General features: G+C 42.4%; 1 protein-coding gene across 1 annotated transcript in view; it reads right to left on the bottom strand.

Moving 5' to 3' along the window:
• The window catches only part of LOC131889772 (roundabout homolog 1-like), a 38,471-nt gene extending 23,966 nt beyond the window's left edge, over positions 1–14,505 (bottom strand). The window contains exon 1 of the mRNA XM_059238946.1: positions 14,239–14,505. Within this exon, the coding sequence (XP_059094929.1) occupies positions 14,239–14,335 (97 nt within the window). The 5' untranslated portion in view covers positions 14,336–14,505. The remainder of the gene's footprint in view (positions 1–14,238) is intronic.
• Between the last annotated feature and the right edge of the window lie 1,321 nt (positions 14,506–15,826).

Genomic DNA, 15,826 nt, shown 5'->3' with positions numbered 1-15,826 from the left:
AGATGGCTGGAAAAGAGCTCTTCTTGGGGCTGAATTAAAGTGCAAATATTTTAGTTTTTCGAGTAGAATTCGAGACCGAACGACGGTTTAGTCGTTTTTGGAGTTGTCTCTTTTAATTCGATTTGGAACACTTTCATTCGTCGAAATCGGCATCGTATTGGGACTAATCTAAAGCAAAAGCTCTGAAGGGATTGCCCTTTTTCATCATGGAGGATTCTAGTAATTGAACCAAGTATTGGAAAACTGCAAAAGCCTTTCTTCAACAAGGCAACTTTACTGGCCCCTAAAGTGAAAAACCGTGCCCTTCTCGTATTTGTAGTATAAATGCATTTCCGTTCCAACGTCGTGACTTCTCGCTGGGAGATGAATGATCTTCCTTGTTTCCCTGATCTAATTTTCTATCTCCGAACTACAGCGTGAAAGTCCTTCAAATGGCCTTCCTCTGACCTTGAAAGATGGGACTTCAGGGTGGTTTTCGACACAAGATTTGTCTTAGTTTTCTCACGCCATGATGAATGGACCAAATCTGGTTGCGAATTTTATTCCATTTCACATGCAACTACTACTCCCAACTACAGAGTGTTAGAAAATGGAAGAAAGAGTGAAAATCCAGTCACATTGTAAATTTTAAACTTTCCCTTTCAAGATTGTCAAGTTGCGTTCCGAGTTCTAATTCCAACCTATGCGCCATGCTGTTCTATCTGAAAGAAAAAGTTTCCCCTGAAGGGAAAAGACGACGGCTTTTCAAGTCCGGACTTGTTTTAAGACCCAAGTCATCACGAAAAACGAAAAACTTTCTCCCCCAACAACTGTTTAAATGTTTATGGAAGGACCCAGAATCTCTTCGATCTTTGGTCCTTGGCTAATAATATAGAAATTTGGACCCAAAGGTGATTGGGGAACAAAGTCCAGGGGACCCAGGAGATTCTCCAGAGTGATATCCCAGGAACCTTTGTCTCCAAGCCCACCTCTGAGGCAACTCCTTACTTCTACTACTACCAATACTACTGCCACAGAGACTCTTGAGTTCCAAAAGTGGAACTGATCAAGACTTGGTGAACTTCTTCTTGTTCTCTTTTCCTCCCTAGGCAAGCACAAAACCCGTGGCAGTTGATAAAAAGCCCTCGTCTGATAAGGAGGGGCATTAAAACAATGGGATTCGGAGGGTAAAGAACCCACTGCACTCAGAAAAGACCCAAGGGAGAAGATTGCCTGGTGGAGTTTTTGTCGAGCCACGCACTACTACAGCATAGTCGCACTAGAATTACAATAGGTTGGAGAGGCTTGAACAGTAAAAAAAACAACGCACCGTATACTCATCTGTTTTTCTCATTTCATCAGCCATGATAAGAGTGTAATTTGGTTCGTTCTAGATACCATGTTATATACAATATCCTGTTGAATCTGTCGCGAACCGGTTTGGTTTGGAGGCAATGTTGTAGTTCAACAGTCACTCAACCTTAGTGCGTGTATGTTTATTTCAAAGTGATCGAGAGAGGGTGAAACAACGACTTTTATGCAAGTTAAGGAGGAAACTTTTGACTGACTCAAAGTTAACCTACCTTTTTGTTAGAATTCTCAACACTTGGACGTGAACTTTTATTTGGTAGGGGGGCGTTTCTTTCAAAAACGTGTTTGGAACTTGTAGTTTGTCATAGTACAGACATACAAAAGAAAATGAGCGTGGTTGTATTTTTGCTTAAACTGGTGGCGGAGACGCAATTTCAAGCTACAATAGCGCCAATTCAAACTCAAAGAAACCAATACCACGCCAAAGAAAGGGAGAAAAAGGGAACAGGAATGGTTGGTGGTTTCCATTTTGCTCTCGGGACGGCTTCCAGATTGTCCAAATATTGTCCTTCAAGAAGGGAAAGGGGGGGTGGGGAAGAGTTGTCGATAAAGTCAAGGCGGGATATTCATCTTCCTGTTATGAAGGCCCTTCCAACACCTTCTTCATTCATGGTTGAAAGAGTTTTTGGAACATATCCCCCTCGAAAGTCTGCCTTTGCTCCCCTAACGTGCTTGGGTCGGCCGTGTTCCATTTCTTGCACATGGCTTGACTTCTTTTGAAACCAATTCGAAGTGATCCCTGTTTCCTCTCTCCCCCTTTTCCATCGTGAGAATTGTTCCTGGGCTGCCAATTGAGTGGTTCTGATCAAACTTTCCAGGGCTCGAGGATCAACATTGAGCAAGTCTTTAGATAAATGTCATTGATAGGCATGTTCCAAATGGCTTTGGAAGCACCTTTCTCTTGATTTGTTGCTATTGTGGAGCAATGGCTCTTTGGGAGGGAATGAGAACGGGTTCCAAACCTCTTCTTGTTTCCCTGGAGCTTCACCAAATGAATGAGTGGGTTTACGGGGAACCAAAAGAATATATCAATTTAGAGTGACAATGCAAGAGGAAGCCTCTTTTTGTAGCATGCTATTTTTGCCTCTAGAGCAAATGCTGGGAACCATTTGTTCCAAATTGAGCCGGAATGGGGGAACCTCGGTTAGAACGTCTCTTTCTTTAACCCTAACAATATTGAGCTACTTCCAACCAACGAAGACTTGTCTTCTTCTTTGTGTCCGAGTTTTTTCCTCTTTTGAGGTTAGCAAAACCAAATGGCTGCTCTACCGGAGCATTGGGTCCATGTTCCTATTCTTCGAGATCTTCAGTAGTGCGGTTCTCAGGAACCACAACTTCATTGAAAGTCCTTTGATTCAAGTTTATAATCAATGTACTACTTGTAACTGGAGTTTTCTCTTTTTTTAATGCGTTCCACCTCAACTTTTGCCAAGGTATGACATGTTTCTTGTTGGTTCTAAATCCCCCATTTGTAGCTTCTCGTGTGGATGGGAGTATGTTCCACAAATTGCCAAGGGCTACAAGACCAAGTCGACCACGATGCTTTTGTCATATTTCTTGTTCTGTTCCTCGGTAAACCATTTCATCTGTCGACAACAAGCTTAACCTGAGGCTAGCTACTCTAACCACTCTGCTGCTCTAGTTCAGATGATATAGAAAAAAAAAGAATGGGGACCACATGCGAAACTGAAAAATGGATCATGCGGAACGCTTCACTATCTGGTCTTAGACCGAGGAAGTCCCTTTCGGATTTGGTTTGTGAGGCGAGTAAAAAGACGTCATTTATCTCCAAAGAGAGCAAAAATGGAGGTCGGTTTTTCGTTGCTCAATTACATGTCCTGGCCATTCAGGAACATAGAATAATGGCCAAATCCCATTTCGGTAACACAAAAGGCCAATGGAAGAATGCCTCTAGAGCAATCTTGATGCTCTTGTCAATGAGCTGATATCGCTTCTTGGCAATCACAAAGACTTGTCTTGATTGTTTTCCTCAGAAAGATGCTTTTATATGATATTGAAAATAAACTAGCATTACCTTTTTGTAATACCTTTGTTGGATTTTCATCTACTAATTAAGCGTTTTTATTAGGTAAATGTTCCACCAAGAGCCTAGGGCATGTTGTTTTTTGTCTTCCGTTATTTTTGACCCATGTGAACTTACGTTTTGTCAGAATGCTCCATGTTCCAGGGTCAATCTGGAAAATCGAGTGTATTAATGGTCGGCAGCAATGAGCCAAGGCTAAAATGAGACCCTGTCTGAAGGACAAACGACTGGATTGCATGACTTGGACTCCGTAATCGTCTTCAAGATGGTTGGGCCACTGTCTATAATTCTTGGCTAACTTCCCTTGGCAGTTTGAAGGATTTGATTTTCGCCCCTCAAGAAACAACTTTCTTGAGGGGTCTCAAACGTGAATTAAGCGGTCCTTTTTTCTGGATTAGGAGCTGTTCTCCAATGTTCCAATGTTCCAGTCATTCAGCTTGAAGGAGGGACACGTAGGAAGTCCCGATGAGCCATCATCGTGATTATGGTTCATTAGCCTATTCATGATTGATTGATTGCCAGTAGTCACGAAGGGTGGTGGTAAATGGCACCATACGCCTTCGTCGGTATCAGCTCTGGAACTGATCGTGTTGTCTGGAGGTTCCAAATTCTTGACTTGATTACATTTGAACAACCAAAGTCTGCGGTGCTTTGTGACACAAGAGAAACTCATTTTCAGGCTGAAATGAGCAAACTTCCTCGAGGATCGAGTCGTCCACAAAGTAGTAGTACTACAGTGTATGTACGTAGATGTGGAGAGAGGGAAGCGGGAATCTGCACCATCTTCAAGGACTGGTTCCCATTCTGTTCCATTGACAACAAGCCGTTTATTTCTGAAGTTGACAAGAGATCCACTCTCCACTTCTTGAGCAGCTACAGCTACCTTCTCCTCCGTTTCCAGACTAGGACATTAAACTCCGGATTGGGGCCCTACAATCCTAGATGAGCTGCAGTTTATTATGCCGCAGGGTTTTGGAACGAGGACGGTGTTCGTAATGTTAGGTGCACCATTGGTTTTGGAGCTACTGGAAAACTTCACCCATGTAGGACTGTAGAGCCATGGATTAACTTTCCATGTGTAATGTTGTGACAAGATTACAAGAATGTCTAACTTTCTCAAGGATATTGCAAAGCCCGGGTTTTTTGAAGTGGAACAAAGTGTTTCACTTACGGGGAAATGGATCGGAACCGTCTTTTGCAATGGAGTTTTGATCATAGCTCTCTCCGACAAAACCAGAGACCTTTTTTCGGGTCAATTTGGAGGGTTCTTTGTTCACTCTCAAACCTGAGATTGAGTACAGTGGCGGGAATATTGAACTTTATCTGCATTGGCACCATTTTTCCAAGACTCGGTCGGATTGTACTTTACGTGCTAGAGTGGAAAGTGGAAGTGACCCTGATCCAAGTGAAAGTGATAAATCGCCGGCGGGAGAAAATAGGGATCGTTTGACAAACCAGAATCTGATCGCGTGCTTGATATTCAGGATGCATCGTGTCGCGAAAGGTCTTCCAAGAAAGCCGGAGAGAGCCCTAAATTTCATCGAAAGCTGAGCCGAAGCGAAGATACTTCAGATGCATTTTCAACGAGAAATCGAGATTTATCGTCTCAAGCAGATTTGGAGACGTTTCCCAAACGGAATGTCTTCATTTCAGGGATAAATCTCGACCAAAGGGATTTATGTGTTTTCTAAGCTGTCCCTGAAAGACCAGATGAACTTTTTTTTGACCCAGATTTCCTCCCTATCATTTTCTCGCATTCTCGCATCTGTGATCTCTCGATGATAGATTCCAGACCATCGAGAAAAGCGATCTTGGTGATCATTCCGTGTTCCATGATATCCCAGGGTGGCCAAAATTACCTAAATCCGACTAACAGTAAGGCTACTATTACCCACTGGTTTCACTACACCCCTGATATACGTAGGTAGTCGAGGCTGGGTCCGAACTTGGCAGCCCTGATCGGGAATGTGCCAAGATCAGCTACCTCCCTTTGATTCGTACCACCTAATCTATTACTTCCGATTTTCTGCCGCTTTGAACGTGTTCTTATCTTTTTGTGAGAGTTGGACGTGATCAGTATTGGGAGTAGAACTTGGATCCTATCATCCGCCTTCATCTGAGATGGCCTCAATAAAATGAACTACTCCCTGGGCGAGATCAACCATGTCTTGCAACCTTGCCCAAGGCATTATGAGCCATTCCCTACCATCGTTCTTCAATTGAGCGGCTGTTATATCCCATTCCCGATTGATTAAGATTGAACACACCACAACACAAGGGTTTTAAATGAACTGACTGTCAAAAAAAAAGAACCGCAAAAATCGATTGATCTAGGTGAAAGTAGCTCTCAGCTTTCCAGGATTGGTTTACCGAGCACCGCAAAACTGATTCTTCAAAGTTGAAACAGAGTCCTAAAGCGAGATTATCTTCTTGAAAGACGTTTATGGTATGATATCATTTATCTTCACTGGACACCGTCAAAAGGGACCCTGAGTGGAGGAGAGTGCTTTTGACCCATTTAAGTCCGGATATGAGATCCATCTACTGTGTGTTTTCCCTCCCTTGGGTTCACTGCTTGTAATGAGGAGGGATTACTTTGAACAGATTGACTGGCTTTCAAAGGAATTTGTCGCCTAATGACGAGATGGAATTCCGGCTTTAATCCCAGTCTGAGCCAAAATAGCGTGCCACTCATCTTCCTTGAAATGTCTTTGTGGCTTGGGAATTGTAGGTCTAAGATGGAGAAGACTCGTTCCCCAAAAGCCGTATATCCTCTCAATCTCCAAATGTGGAAACCAATGTGCCAAACCACGTCCTTTCCACTGTTCCACACACCTTCCACAAAAGCTTCATCGGGAGCTCCAAAGACAACCGCTACACAAAATTTAGGACTCCATTCGCGAGGGTTCCTAGGATCGTTAATACCTGCATTTGTACTGGGACAACATCCAGGCCAAAGATGTTGGTTGGGACAATCCAAAACACGAATTATGAAGTTAATCGTCAAGAAAGGCCAGTAAAGCCCATTGGTGGGAATTTTCCATCGGTCACTCTCGCAACCATGTCCTCATCCTCTTTGCCGTTTAAGCCTTTGCTTTGAAGGTTCAAGCCCCAAAAAGTCACCGCATTTAGACCCTTCATGTCGTCTTTGGTAACTAATTGCTGAGTAAAGAGGTTGATCCACAACTGTTTGTTGTTCTTTATGGGTAGTTTGAGAACTCCTAATCCTTTGTTTGCCAGTGATTCCGGAGCTTCCGTTGTTGGTATCTTTCTCTTTGGGCCCTCACACGATCCTTTGGAGGAGCCAAGATGAAGAGACTCGGAATCGAAGAAATAAATCCTGCTCAGAATGGGAACATTCTTCGGATCAAGCCGGTCCCATTTATAACAACGGAACATATTGGAGAGAAAAGGAACGCCTTCGGTTCCTTTTTCCCTGGGCATCTGTTTTTTTTTTGTACCTTCTTCAAAATCGAACCGTGATATTGAATTGTACCGCACTAAAACCAAAGTAGGTGGGATGGAAGTTTTCTCTCGGATCGATTGAAAAACCTCCATAAAGTTTACTTCGCCCACTTGGTCAACTTAAAAAGCTCTTGAAGTGGTCCAACTTTCCTCTCGCTCTCTCTCTCTCCTTTCCCTCTGCCTTTGAAAGAGAGTTCTTGTCCTGACCAAAAGAAAAATCGTTATCCCAGATTTCGTTTTGATGTATGATTCTAAGCGAGGCCGAATTTCAATCTGTTCCACGTCTCTCTTTTCTACATTCTTTGAATTTGAATGAGAAAACCCAAACTATTTTTCCCATTTCTTACGCCAAACAGATTATATGAGTGAGTGGGCCAAAAGATGCGAGTATGAGACAAAAAAGGGTCAAAACAATTCAGACTGTTCTCAGCCACAGTTCTTCTTACTCTAGAGTTCTCGTCTTAGTACAAAGAGTCTTTGTTCCAACCTGATGGTAGATAAATGGCCCGCCATCATATCCCACCCCTTAATTTCTACACCCTACGAACCTCACAATAAAGTGGGCCAAGACCGATTCCCTCATCAACTGTACAAGAGGACAGGGAAGACTTGAAGCATGGAAATGCCAAAGACTATCTATTAATTTGTCAAAATCTGGTTTGTTCGAGATCTACGCAATAAGTCGAAAAGCATTACCTTAAACTGTAAGAAATACTATTCAGGTATTGCTACTTTGACAGTCCACCTGTTATGATAAAGAAATATCAATGTGGGTCATAATTATCGAGTGCCACCTTTAAGAGACGACTTAGATAAGTTTTCAAACACAATTCCAGAACAGCCTTATGTACAAGGCCTATCTCGAGCTGCCAATTCTAATTTATTACAGGATCAGATATTTTACTGTACTTGACCTTGCCCACTACCTCAGTGGGCAATTCATGAATTTTAATATTTTACCGGGGATTCCATCCCCTGTACCTGTGGAAATCTGAAAGTAGTTAAAAAATATTTCTACAAATTGACCAAAAGTGAGGGATTCTTGGGGCAACTTTTTTTCGAGGTTTGAAAACAGAGTAGCAAATCTATGACTCCAAATGAAGAAATAAATCAGACAAGTGCAAAGTTCAAGCAGAATTTCAATACATATTGCGACAATAACCTGAACTTTGTAATTGAATCTTAAATTAATGACGTATATCATAATTACTACACGTAGATCAATCGACAGTATTGGAAAAAGAAAGGCACTCGGTCTAAGGACAAACAGCAAGGCAAAATATGTTCCAAAACATTCTGATAACTGTCTCTAAGGCTAGTCATTTATCACATGGATGTGGCCTTGGGGTTTCGTGTTTTCAGGGTATAGGTCTTCCATGTCCAAGTGAAGCAATGACAAGTTGTAACTTTAGAGGCAAAGGAAAGGTCTCGTTTGTGGGACACAGGTGACACTCCCGCCTGGATCCAATTTTCGCGCGTGCGCTAGTTCCGTGTTCCATTTCATGGTTGCTTCAGGGACAAAATGATCCCGGAAACGTGAAGAGGAACGACCCAAAACTGAGGGAGGGTTGTAGAACGAGACTGGTGGTGGAACGAGCCTGATTTATGAAGAGGGTTAATTAATTGCGTCGCAGTAGGAGTACCAGATTGGAACCACCATCCAAATTGAAGACAAAGGAGCCTGGTGCCCTAATACTTCTTAGAGGGAGGGGAAACCGAGGGTTCTGAAGGAGGAGGAGGAGGAGGGAACCTGAGTAACTGATTGGCTCAATATTTGTGGAACCAACATATGGATTCCTTAGTTAGGTACTTGCACACAAAACACACCCTTAGGTTACCGGTAACTAGTGCGCGGAAATCTTTCCCAAGAGAGAAAGAGAGAAGGAAATGGGGTTGTGAGCACGGAACAACTGTATCTGAACCAAACTGCACGGCACATACTGTACATACTACATTACAGGAAAGACCCACCACCCTTTGGGCCATTTGTAACAGCCAACAGAGGCACATTTTTTCCAATGACTTAACAATGGACCACCCTCAATCCTCTCAAGAAGGCCAGTTACACCAGAGTAGGGCGCTTGCTATACTCTTGGACCACTTTTGGAACGTCAACATTTTTGCTGATCCATCAATAGCGAACTCTCCCTTGTCCCTTTCACGTCTGCAGATGATGATCGCTCTCATCCCTCTTGACGTACCCGAGAAAGGGTTTCTTGATGGTGTCCCGACCATCAACTCACGGCCAAAAACCATCGACCATCAGCCAACTGGGACGAAGTACCCTTTCTCTTAAAGCCATTGCTCAAGCTACCCCAACCTGGGAACGCTCAAGTCTCTCCATGAGGGAATCTTTGAAGTGCCAAAAACGAGGAGATGCGATGAAGGTTCCCTTCCCTAACACTACCTTATGGTAGCCCACTATCCAAACTGTACACTTCTACAATTTCCAGGTTCAACGAGGATAACTGCACCGTCAAATAACCAATATGCATGGACACCATGGTGCTCATGAGCCAGTTTCCTTGGAAAATGTTTTTGATGAGTATGAGACATCGCCCAGATGGTGTTGAACATTTGGTTATAATGGGTCCCAATCGCCTCAACTGATCCCGAAGAGAATCTTGCCAGTCACCAAGTGGTAATGGTGTCTGGTGCTGAAGGTTCTCCCAAGGGATTTGACGCGACCATTTGTTGTCAATGACACTCGCTGACTCTCGGAGGTCTCCAGTCCATTCCATCCAACGATTGGATCGGTTTACAAGCTCAAGCATTGCTCTCCTACCTCTGGCTTGGGCTCTTCTATTCAAATACGGCATGGGTGTAATCTGAGTCAGGCCAGACCAGTACCATATTTTATGTATTTGATGGCCCTGGTCTCTGTGGAATATGAGGAATATTGGCTATTGGCATGACCCAATTACATGCATTTCCTCCCTGGGTTTTCTATTCAGAGGACTTTCAGGAATCATTGAGCGTGAAAAGTGTTTGAGGATCGGGACATGTGAAATGGGATTCCATGGCAAAACAGAGGATCTCTCAGACAAGCTTGCCTGTGAAGTTTAATCTCCAAAGGAAAACTAGGTCTGATCCCAAAGGCTCAAATGCAGATACCACCTCAGATAAAAAGCTAGTTCCACTGAGGGGAAACACGCATGAGCAAATGTCCCTACTTATGATGTTCAAGTGGTCCCTTGGAATCAGGTATCAGGTTCTAGAGCTCTAGATTCACCCCGGTGTCTTCGTCTGTTTGCGTGGCGGAATGGTTTGAAATATGAACCCCACATTTCGGTGTCACTCTCAGGAAAAGAACCGGAGAAAAAGCTTGATCCCAAGGTTTGTTGGATTGTGTGAGAGGCCAAGAAAAACTTGTTCCAAAAGGAAGGCAAATGTCATGGTAATGGCTCAAAGGTGTCGCCTCCAGATTGGCGCTATACCCAACACGATAGATAAACTTTCATCTCTACGTGGAACACAATCAAGACCGGTGGCACAAAGTTCTCAAATTCCCAACAGAGCATCGAGACAATGAGACGGAAATTTTCAATAGCGCCTCATTAACCTCGTCTTAATGTGACCTTTGATGCTATTTTCGAAGATCCATTTATTGGACCTTTTCCAAGTTCCTTTCATGTCCTTGGACTTCTTGAAGGAGTAATGAAAGATTTTAGACCATGTGATTTTTTTTTCAACGGGGAGAAACGTTTTGCGTTGAATTTGGTTTATCTGTGATTTTGTCGTGGATTTGTTTAACGGGGAGAAACGTTTTGCGTTGAATTTGGTTTATCTGTGATTTTGTCGTGGATTTGTTTGGTTCCCAAATGGTTATGCCTTCCAACCTTAGCTCAGTGGTTCAAAAATGATGACAGACGAAAGCAAGGTTAATTAGATCTGCTTCACGCAACGGCAATCCGTCTTGGAAAGCTCCAAGTTCCAAGTTCCAACCTCGATTCAGTCTCTAATTTTCAATTATTTATTCTATCCACATACGGTCGTAACAATTGGTCCACTTTTCTTGAGGTGCAATAGAACATTTTTGCAAAGCCTTGGGAACAAATGTTATGGCTTGGAAGTGCCGGGCTCCAAGGACATTATATATATAAAATAAAAAATGGTAAATGGGAAGGAAAAAGATTATCCAATTTTGAGGAAAGATCCCTTATTCCTTACTTTATGGGAACAATGGAACTCTAAGCAATTCAAGTTTAAATATTCTGGTAAGGGAGAAAAATGTAGCAGAGCCAAAGTTGAGCTCAAGCCGAAAGCTATTTCCAAAGGATACATTAGGATATAAAGGATATTAAATGAAACCATAAAATATTGACGCTCAGTACTTCGAAGACCATGGTTGTCCAAATTTTGGCCATTTATACTGAGATTATTTCAGGGATAAGAATATGTGAACGAACAAATATGGATCCAGCCTCGCAACTCATGATATTGGTGCTGAAGGCAAAGTGGATAATGCCAACCATAACATTGAATAAACCCCCCTTTCGTGCACAAGTCATCTGACAAGGGGTTGTCTTGAATAGCAATAAGCATCATAGACGTTAAAGCCAAGTGGATTTTTAAGGCCAGATCCGTCCACTTTTCTCACAGGGCTTATCATCTTCCGTCCTTTTTTTACTTCTAAATAGGATAAAAGACTAACGTTTGCCAAATTTATGCCAGCTATGTCTGTGATTTGAGTAGACTTCAGTCAGGAAGAAAAGAGACATAAATGTACAAGGTATAAGTAGGGGATAAAACTTGTCCCAAGTTGGAACGAATCGTTGAGTCAGTGTGGTTTCGACAGAAGAAACTTTCTGGCACACGAATAGACGAAAAGACCTCTGTGTCTGTCCCTCAATAGGGTTGGGGCAAATTGAAATATGTAAAGAGACGTGTGTGCCTTTTGTGCGTTCGTCATTTTTGCTTGGTCTGCATTTCCTTCTCCCAAATGTCGCTTCCGCCTCACTCTGTTTCACTTTGTGAGTGTGACTCAACTCTATTCATTGTTCTATGTCGCTGGGTAGGAGAGGAAACATCGGAAGAAGATCCCACTAACATTTTTCCAAGAGCATAAAAGCATCCATCCACACCAGGAACAACACGATGGGTGGTGGTTGTCGTGGCGGTGGTGGTAGATGGGTGCCCCGATGGTTTTGAGACGAAGGGGCGCGGGGCTTTCTCTTTTCAACCCTCCAATTTCTTTCTTTCTGCATGGAAGCATCCCCATTGGAATGCAGGGCTGCCCCCATGAGGAAAAGGCCCAGTTTCAGATATCTTTATCTTTATTTTGACATGGTTGAACTAGTTGTTGGCACCAGGCACTAACTAGAGTTCAAAATAAATCATGTCGATCCAGCCTAAGCGAAAACAGAGGTCGTCTGTCGACATTTTCAGACTCATTAATCTTGGGACAGTAATTGATGGCATCCCTGATGCAGTTTTTGCTCATTCATGAACAGGCGCGAGTTGGTTGGTGTCCCTCTTGTAAAGAAGAAGAGGAAGAGGAGGAAAAGGAGGAAGAGGAGGGAGAAAAAGAAGAGTATGGAAGCTGTGAGCTGGGTTCCATCTCTCTTGGGACCATTGGAATTCCTTCCTAGATTAGAGGTACAACCATGAGGAAGCAGCGGCACATCCTTTTATATAGAGTAAATGGTATATGTGAAGAGACTGGAATGTTGGCACTATTGTTTGGTAAAATTGGCTCCAAATTGGAGCATTATAATTGAGTCGGAGCGCGAAGAGGAACAATAGGCGGCAAATTGGGCCCCGAAAATCAATACTTCACACTCAGCAATATGATATTTCGTGTCATCTCCTCTCAAGAGAGAATTACGGTCTTCTGATTGCTTGCCCTCGACACTCGCCCACTCAAATACAGACTAGCAGTTGTCAATTTATATTCATTGGATTTCTTTTCGGGATCGAAAGTGCCTCCAATTTATGTCCACTCACGATCCGTCCTCGAAAGAAGAGAGGAAGCCTTGAGGAGGATCTATCCGGTCTATAAACTAGAAGATGTCAAGCCAATAACCCCAATTCCATCCACCAACCACCTCGTCCCTCCACTTTCAGCCTGTCCTCCCAACCATTCCATCAAGTTGCCATTCAAGGAGATGGTGATCCTACGTCTTGGGGTGGAGGAAAGTGACCCACTGAAAAAATGGCAACACTTGTTGCCAAACAAACCCAGTCTCTGATCCATAACAACACACGTATGTGTCCAGGTGCAGCCATTTTCGTATTGCATGATGGTTCAATGATTTCAGATTTCAAATGCACTCTAAATATGAACATTGCAACTATTTAGGCAGTGTGTCCATTCAGGCCTCAAGCTATCTATCAGAACAGGGGGGATGAGTATGCAGTATGCAGTATGTATTCACTGGATGGAGGGTAAGCAAAGAGGGACAGGATAGATCTATGTCTCATACCAGACAGATCTAAGAGATCAATTAAAGAATGCATCATTTTTCATGTCCCAATTTATGTGCTTGGTGATGTGGGAAAGAGATCCGAATGGAACATGGGTCCAACTCAAAGATCCACGAGAAAGGCTCATTTCCATGTGGAGAGCCTTTGTGGTTGCTCCCGGAAATCTGGGGAAGTGGATTTGCTTTTGTAATGTCGTTACTGCGGTCAGGCATGGGAAACCTCGAAAGGGGGAGGCCAATCTCCCAGGCAATACTCGCTTTAAGTATGTGCAATCAATCAATTATATTAAAAAGAACGGAGAAAGGAACCTGGTCCAGGGGGGTTGAGGTCTCTACGTAATGTATGGATGGATGTGAAACTGACATTGTACCCGATTTATGGTTGGCTGGATAAAGAGTTAGGAACTCCCAAATCGATTGCTGCCCCTCGGGAAAGGGAACAAGAATGAAATGTTCCAATTCTTGAGGGCTTTGATGCAACCCAATTTTTAGATGTTTGAATACCAATAGCGGGAATCGTTTGATGTGTTTGAGGATTATGGAACAATTGCATGTTGCCTCACTGACTGGCATTAAATAACATCCTGAAGGAGTTTTGAATTCCCTATCTCTCATTGAATGGGAAATGTATGTGTTGTAAGTGTATCTGTGAGCCAGATTTATATGGAAATTTTAAACTCTTCGATTTCGATTGCTCCAAGCTAAAAAAGCTCGTCATTATTTACTAAAGAAATATGCTTGGCAAATTCTAGAGACAAATCAGATTTTGATTTATGGAATATCTCTAATTACTCGAAAAGTGTATGTCGCAAAGCAATGGCACAACCAAAACAGTCCTGACATGAAGCGAAAATATTTTTTTGAAATTAAAGTCATGGAGAAAAAATGACTTATATGTTAATAATGCAGATGTTTTAATATAAGCTCTTATTGTTAAAACATCAGGAGCCATACCTTGGATGACGAAGAGAAGCACCACCAAGATGGAATGAAATTTCAGTTCCATTTTTGAGCTCTGTTCCACGTCAACGCCAACTTGACCATGGTCCATAAATCATTCAACTTTTGTCAGCCCTGGCAGACACATAGCCAATTTATTTCACTACACAACTGCACTCCAGTTGCTTTCATTGGCAACTTGACTGCCATTTTAGGTGATTGGGGATTGTTTCACAAGCAAAGAATGCTCACCTCAAAGCTCAAAGTTGCTAAAGTTATCTCGCACAAGACACTTGTCGTTCACGAACGAGCCCTCAAACCAAACTAACATTCAGCAATCGGCTTTCTACTTCTTTTTGGGGCATGAGGAAAACGGAAAAGACGGAAAACTTGGATGCTAAACTCAAAGTAGACGAAGAAAGAGCGGCAAGACAGAAAGGAGTCAAACGGCGGGAGCCTCTCGAAAGCCCCTTTTTGTGGCTCGAGAATGGAGAAGAAGATCGAGGAGAAGGAAGAGGAGGAGGATCAATCGACGAACGAGAGCGCCGGACGTTTAAGAAGATGAGCCCATTCGGTGAAGCAAAATGTATAATCAATTTGATTGTTTTAGTAATAATCATGAGTAAAAAGAAGCAATGTGTAATAGTAAGTACTGATGATAGGCAATATTTCATACATTTTGAAGCCTAAGGTTTGAATATGAAATAAGAAAAGCTGAAGCAAAATCGCATAAAATGCCCTCGCAAGTTTAGTCCAAACTCCGCAACCTAGATATTATTTTACTGCGATGAACATCCTGGATCGCGAAAGACTATTTTGATTTCTTTAATTTCCCCCAACCTATCAAACGGTTTTTTTGTAAATAGGATTTTAAGTTTTGGCCCATAATTTCCCTGAGAACAAAGAAGCTACCACTTCGAAAATAGCCTCCATCTATATTAAACATTCCACACTCAAAAGAAAAAAAATTCCGAAATTGCGGGGAAACTGTAAAGGGCTATTTTGCATAAAAGGACATTATTTTGCAAGTTGACAGTAAAGGGCAAATTTTGGATTCGTGTGGAAAGGGTTTACAAATTGGAACTCACAGACCTATCTCAGGGCTCTCAAAGCGGTTTTCGTTAAATGCGCAACCGATGAAAGTAAACTGTCAGTTGGTTTTTGAAAATGGTTTTGTTTCCGAGGGGGCCGAACTACCTTGACTTCTTCACAAGGCATAGGTCACACTACACTGGGTAGTTTTTGCTTCAATTGTTATGACTGGGCACACCTTCTGATGTAGCAGAACATTTTAATGATTCTTCATACACACGTTCATAAAACAAGAGGTTTCTTCTATTGCTTACTTCACAATTTTCCGGAGGATATTGTTGTTCCTGTAATTGTTGATTTTAGCGGTTGAATTAATTTGTTTTTTTGGTAGAAGTAGCAAAAATTATTTAGGTTGTCGTAAAAAATAATGCTTTTTTTTAGAATATAGTGAATCCAAATGGATTCATGGCAAATAGTTTTTGTGCAAGGTGAAATTGTGCCTAGTTTTAGCGCGAGTGGTTATCCGAGAGTGACACTTGTTCGGAAGCAAATTCATCAATTTGCTTTGGAA

The sequence above is a fragment of the Tigriopus californicus genome, chromosome 11 (genome assembly GCF_007210705.1).
Source record: "Tigriopus californicus strain San Diego chromosome 11, Tcal_SD_v2.1, whole genome shotgun sequence".
In the NCBI taxonomy this organism is placed as follows: Eukaryota; Metazoa; Arthropoda; class Copepoda; order Harpacticoida; family Harpacticidae; genus Tigriopus; species Tigriopus californicus.
This window is presented reverse-complemented; position numbering and strand designations above follow the sequence as displayed.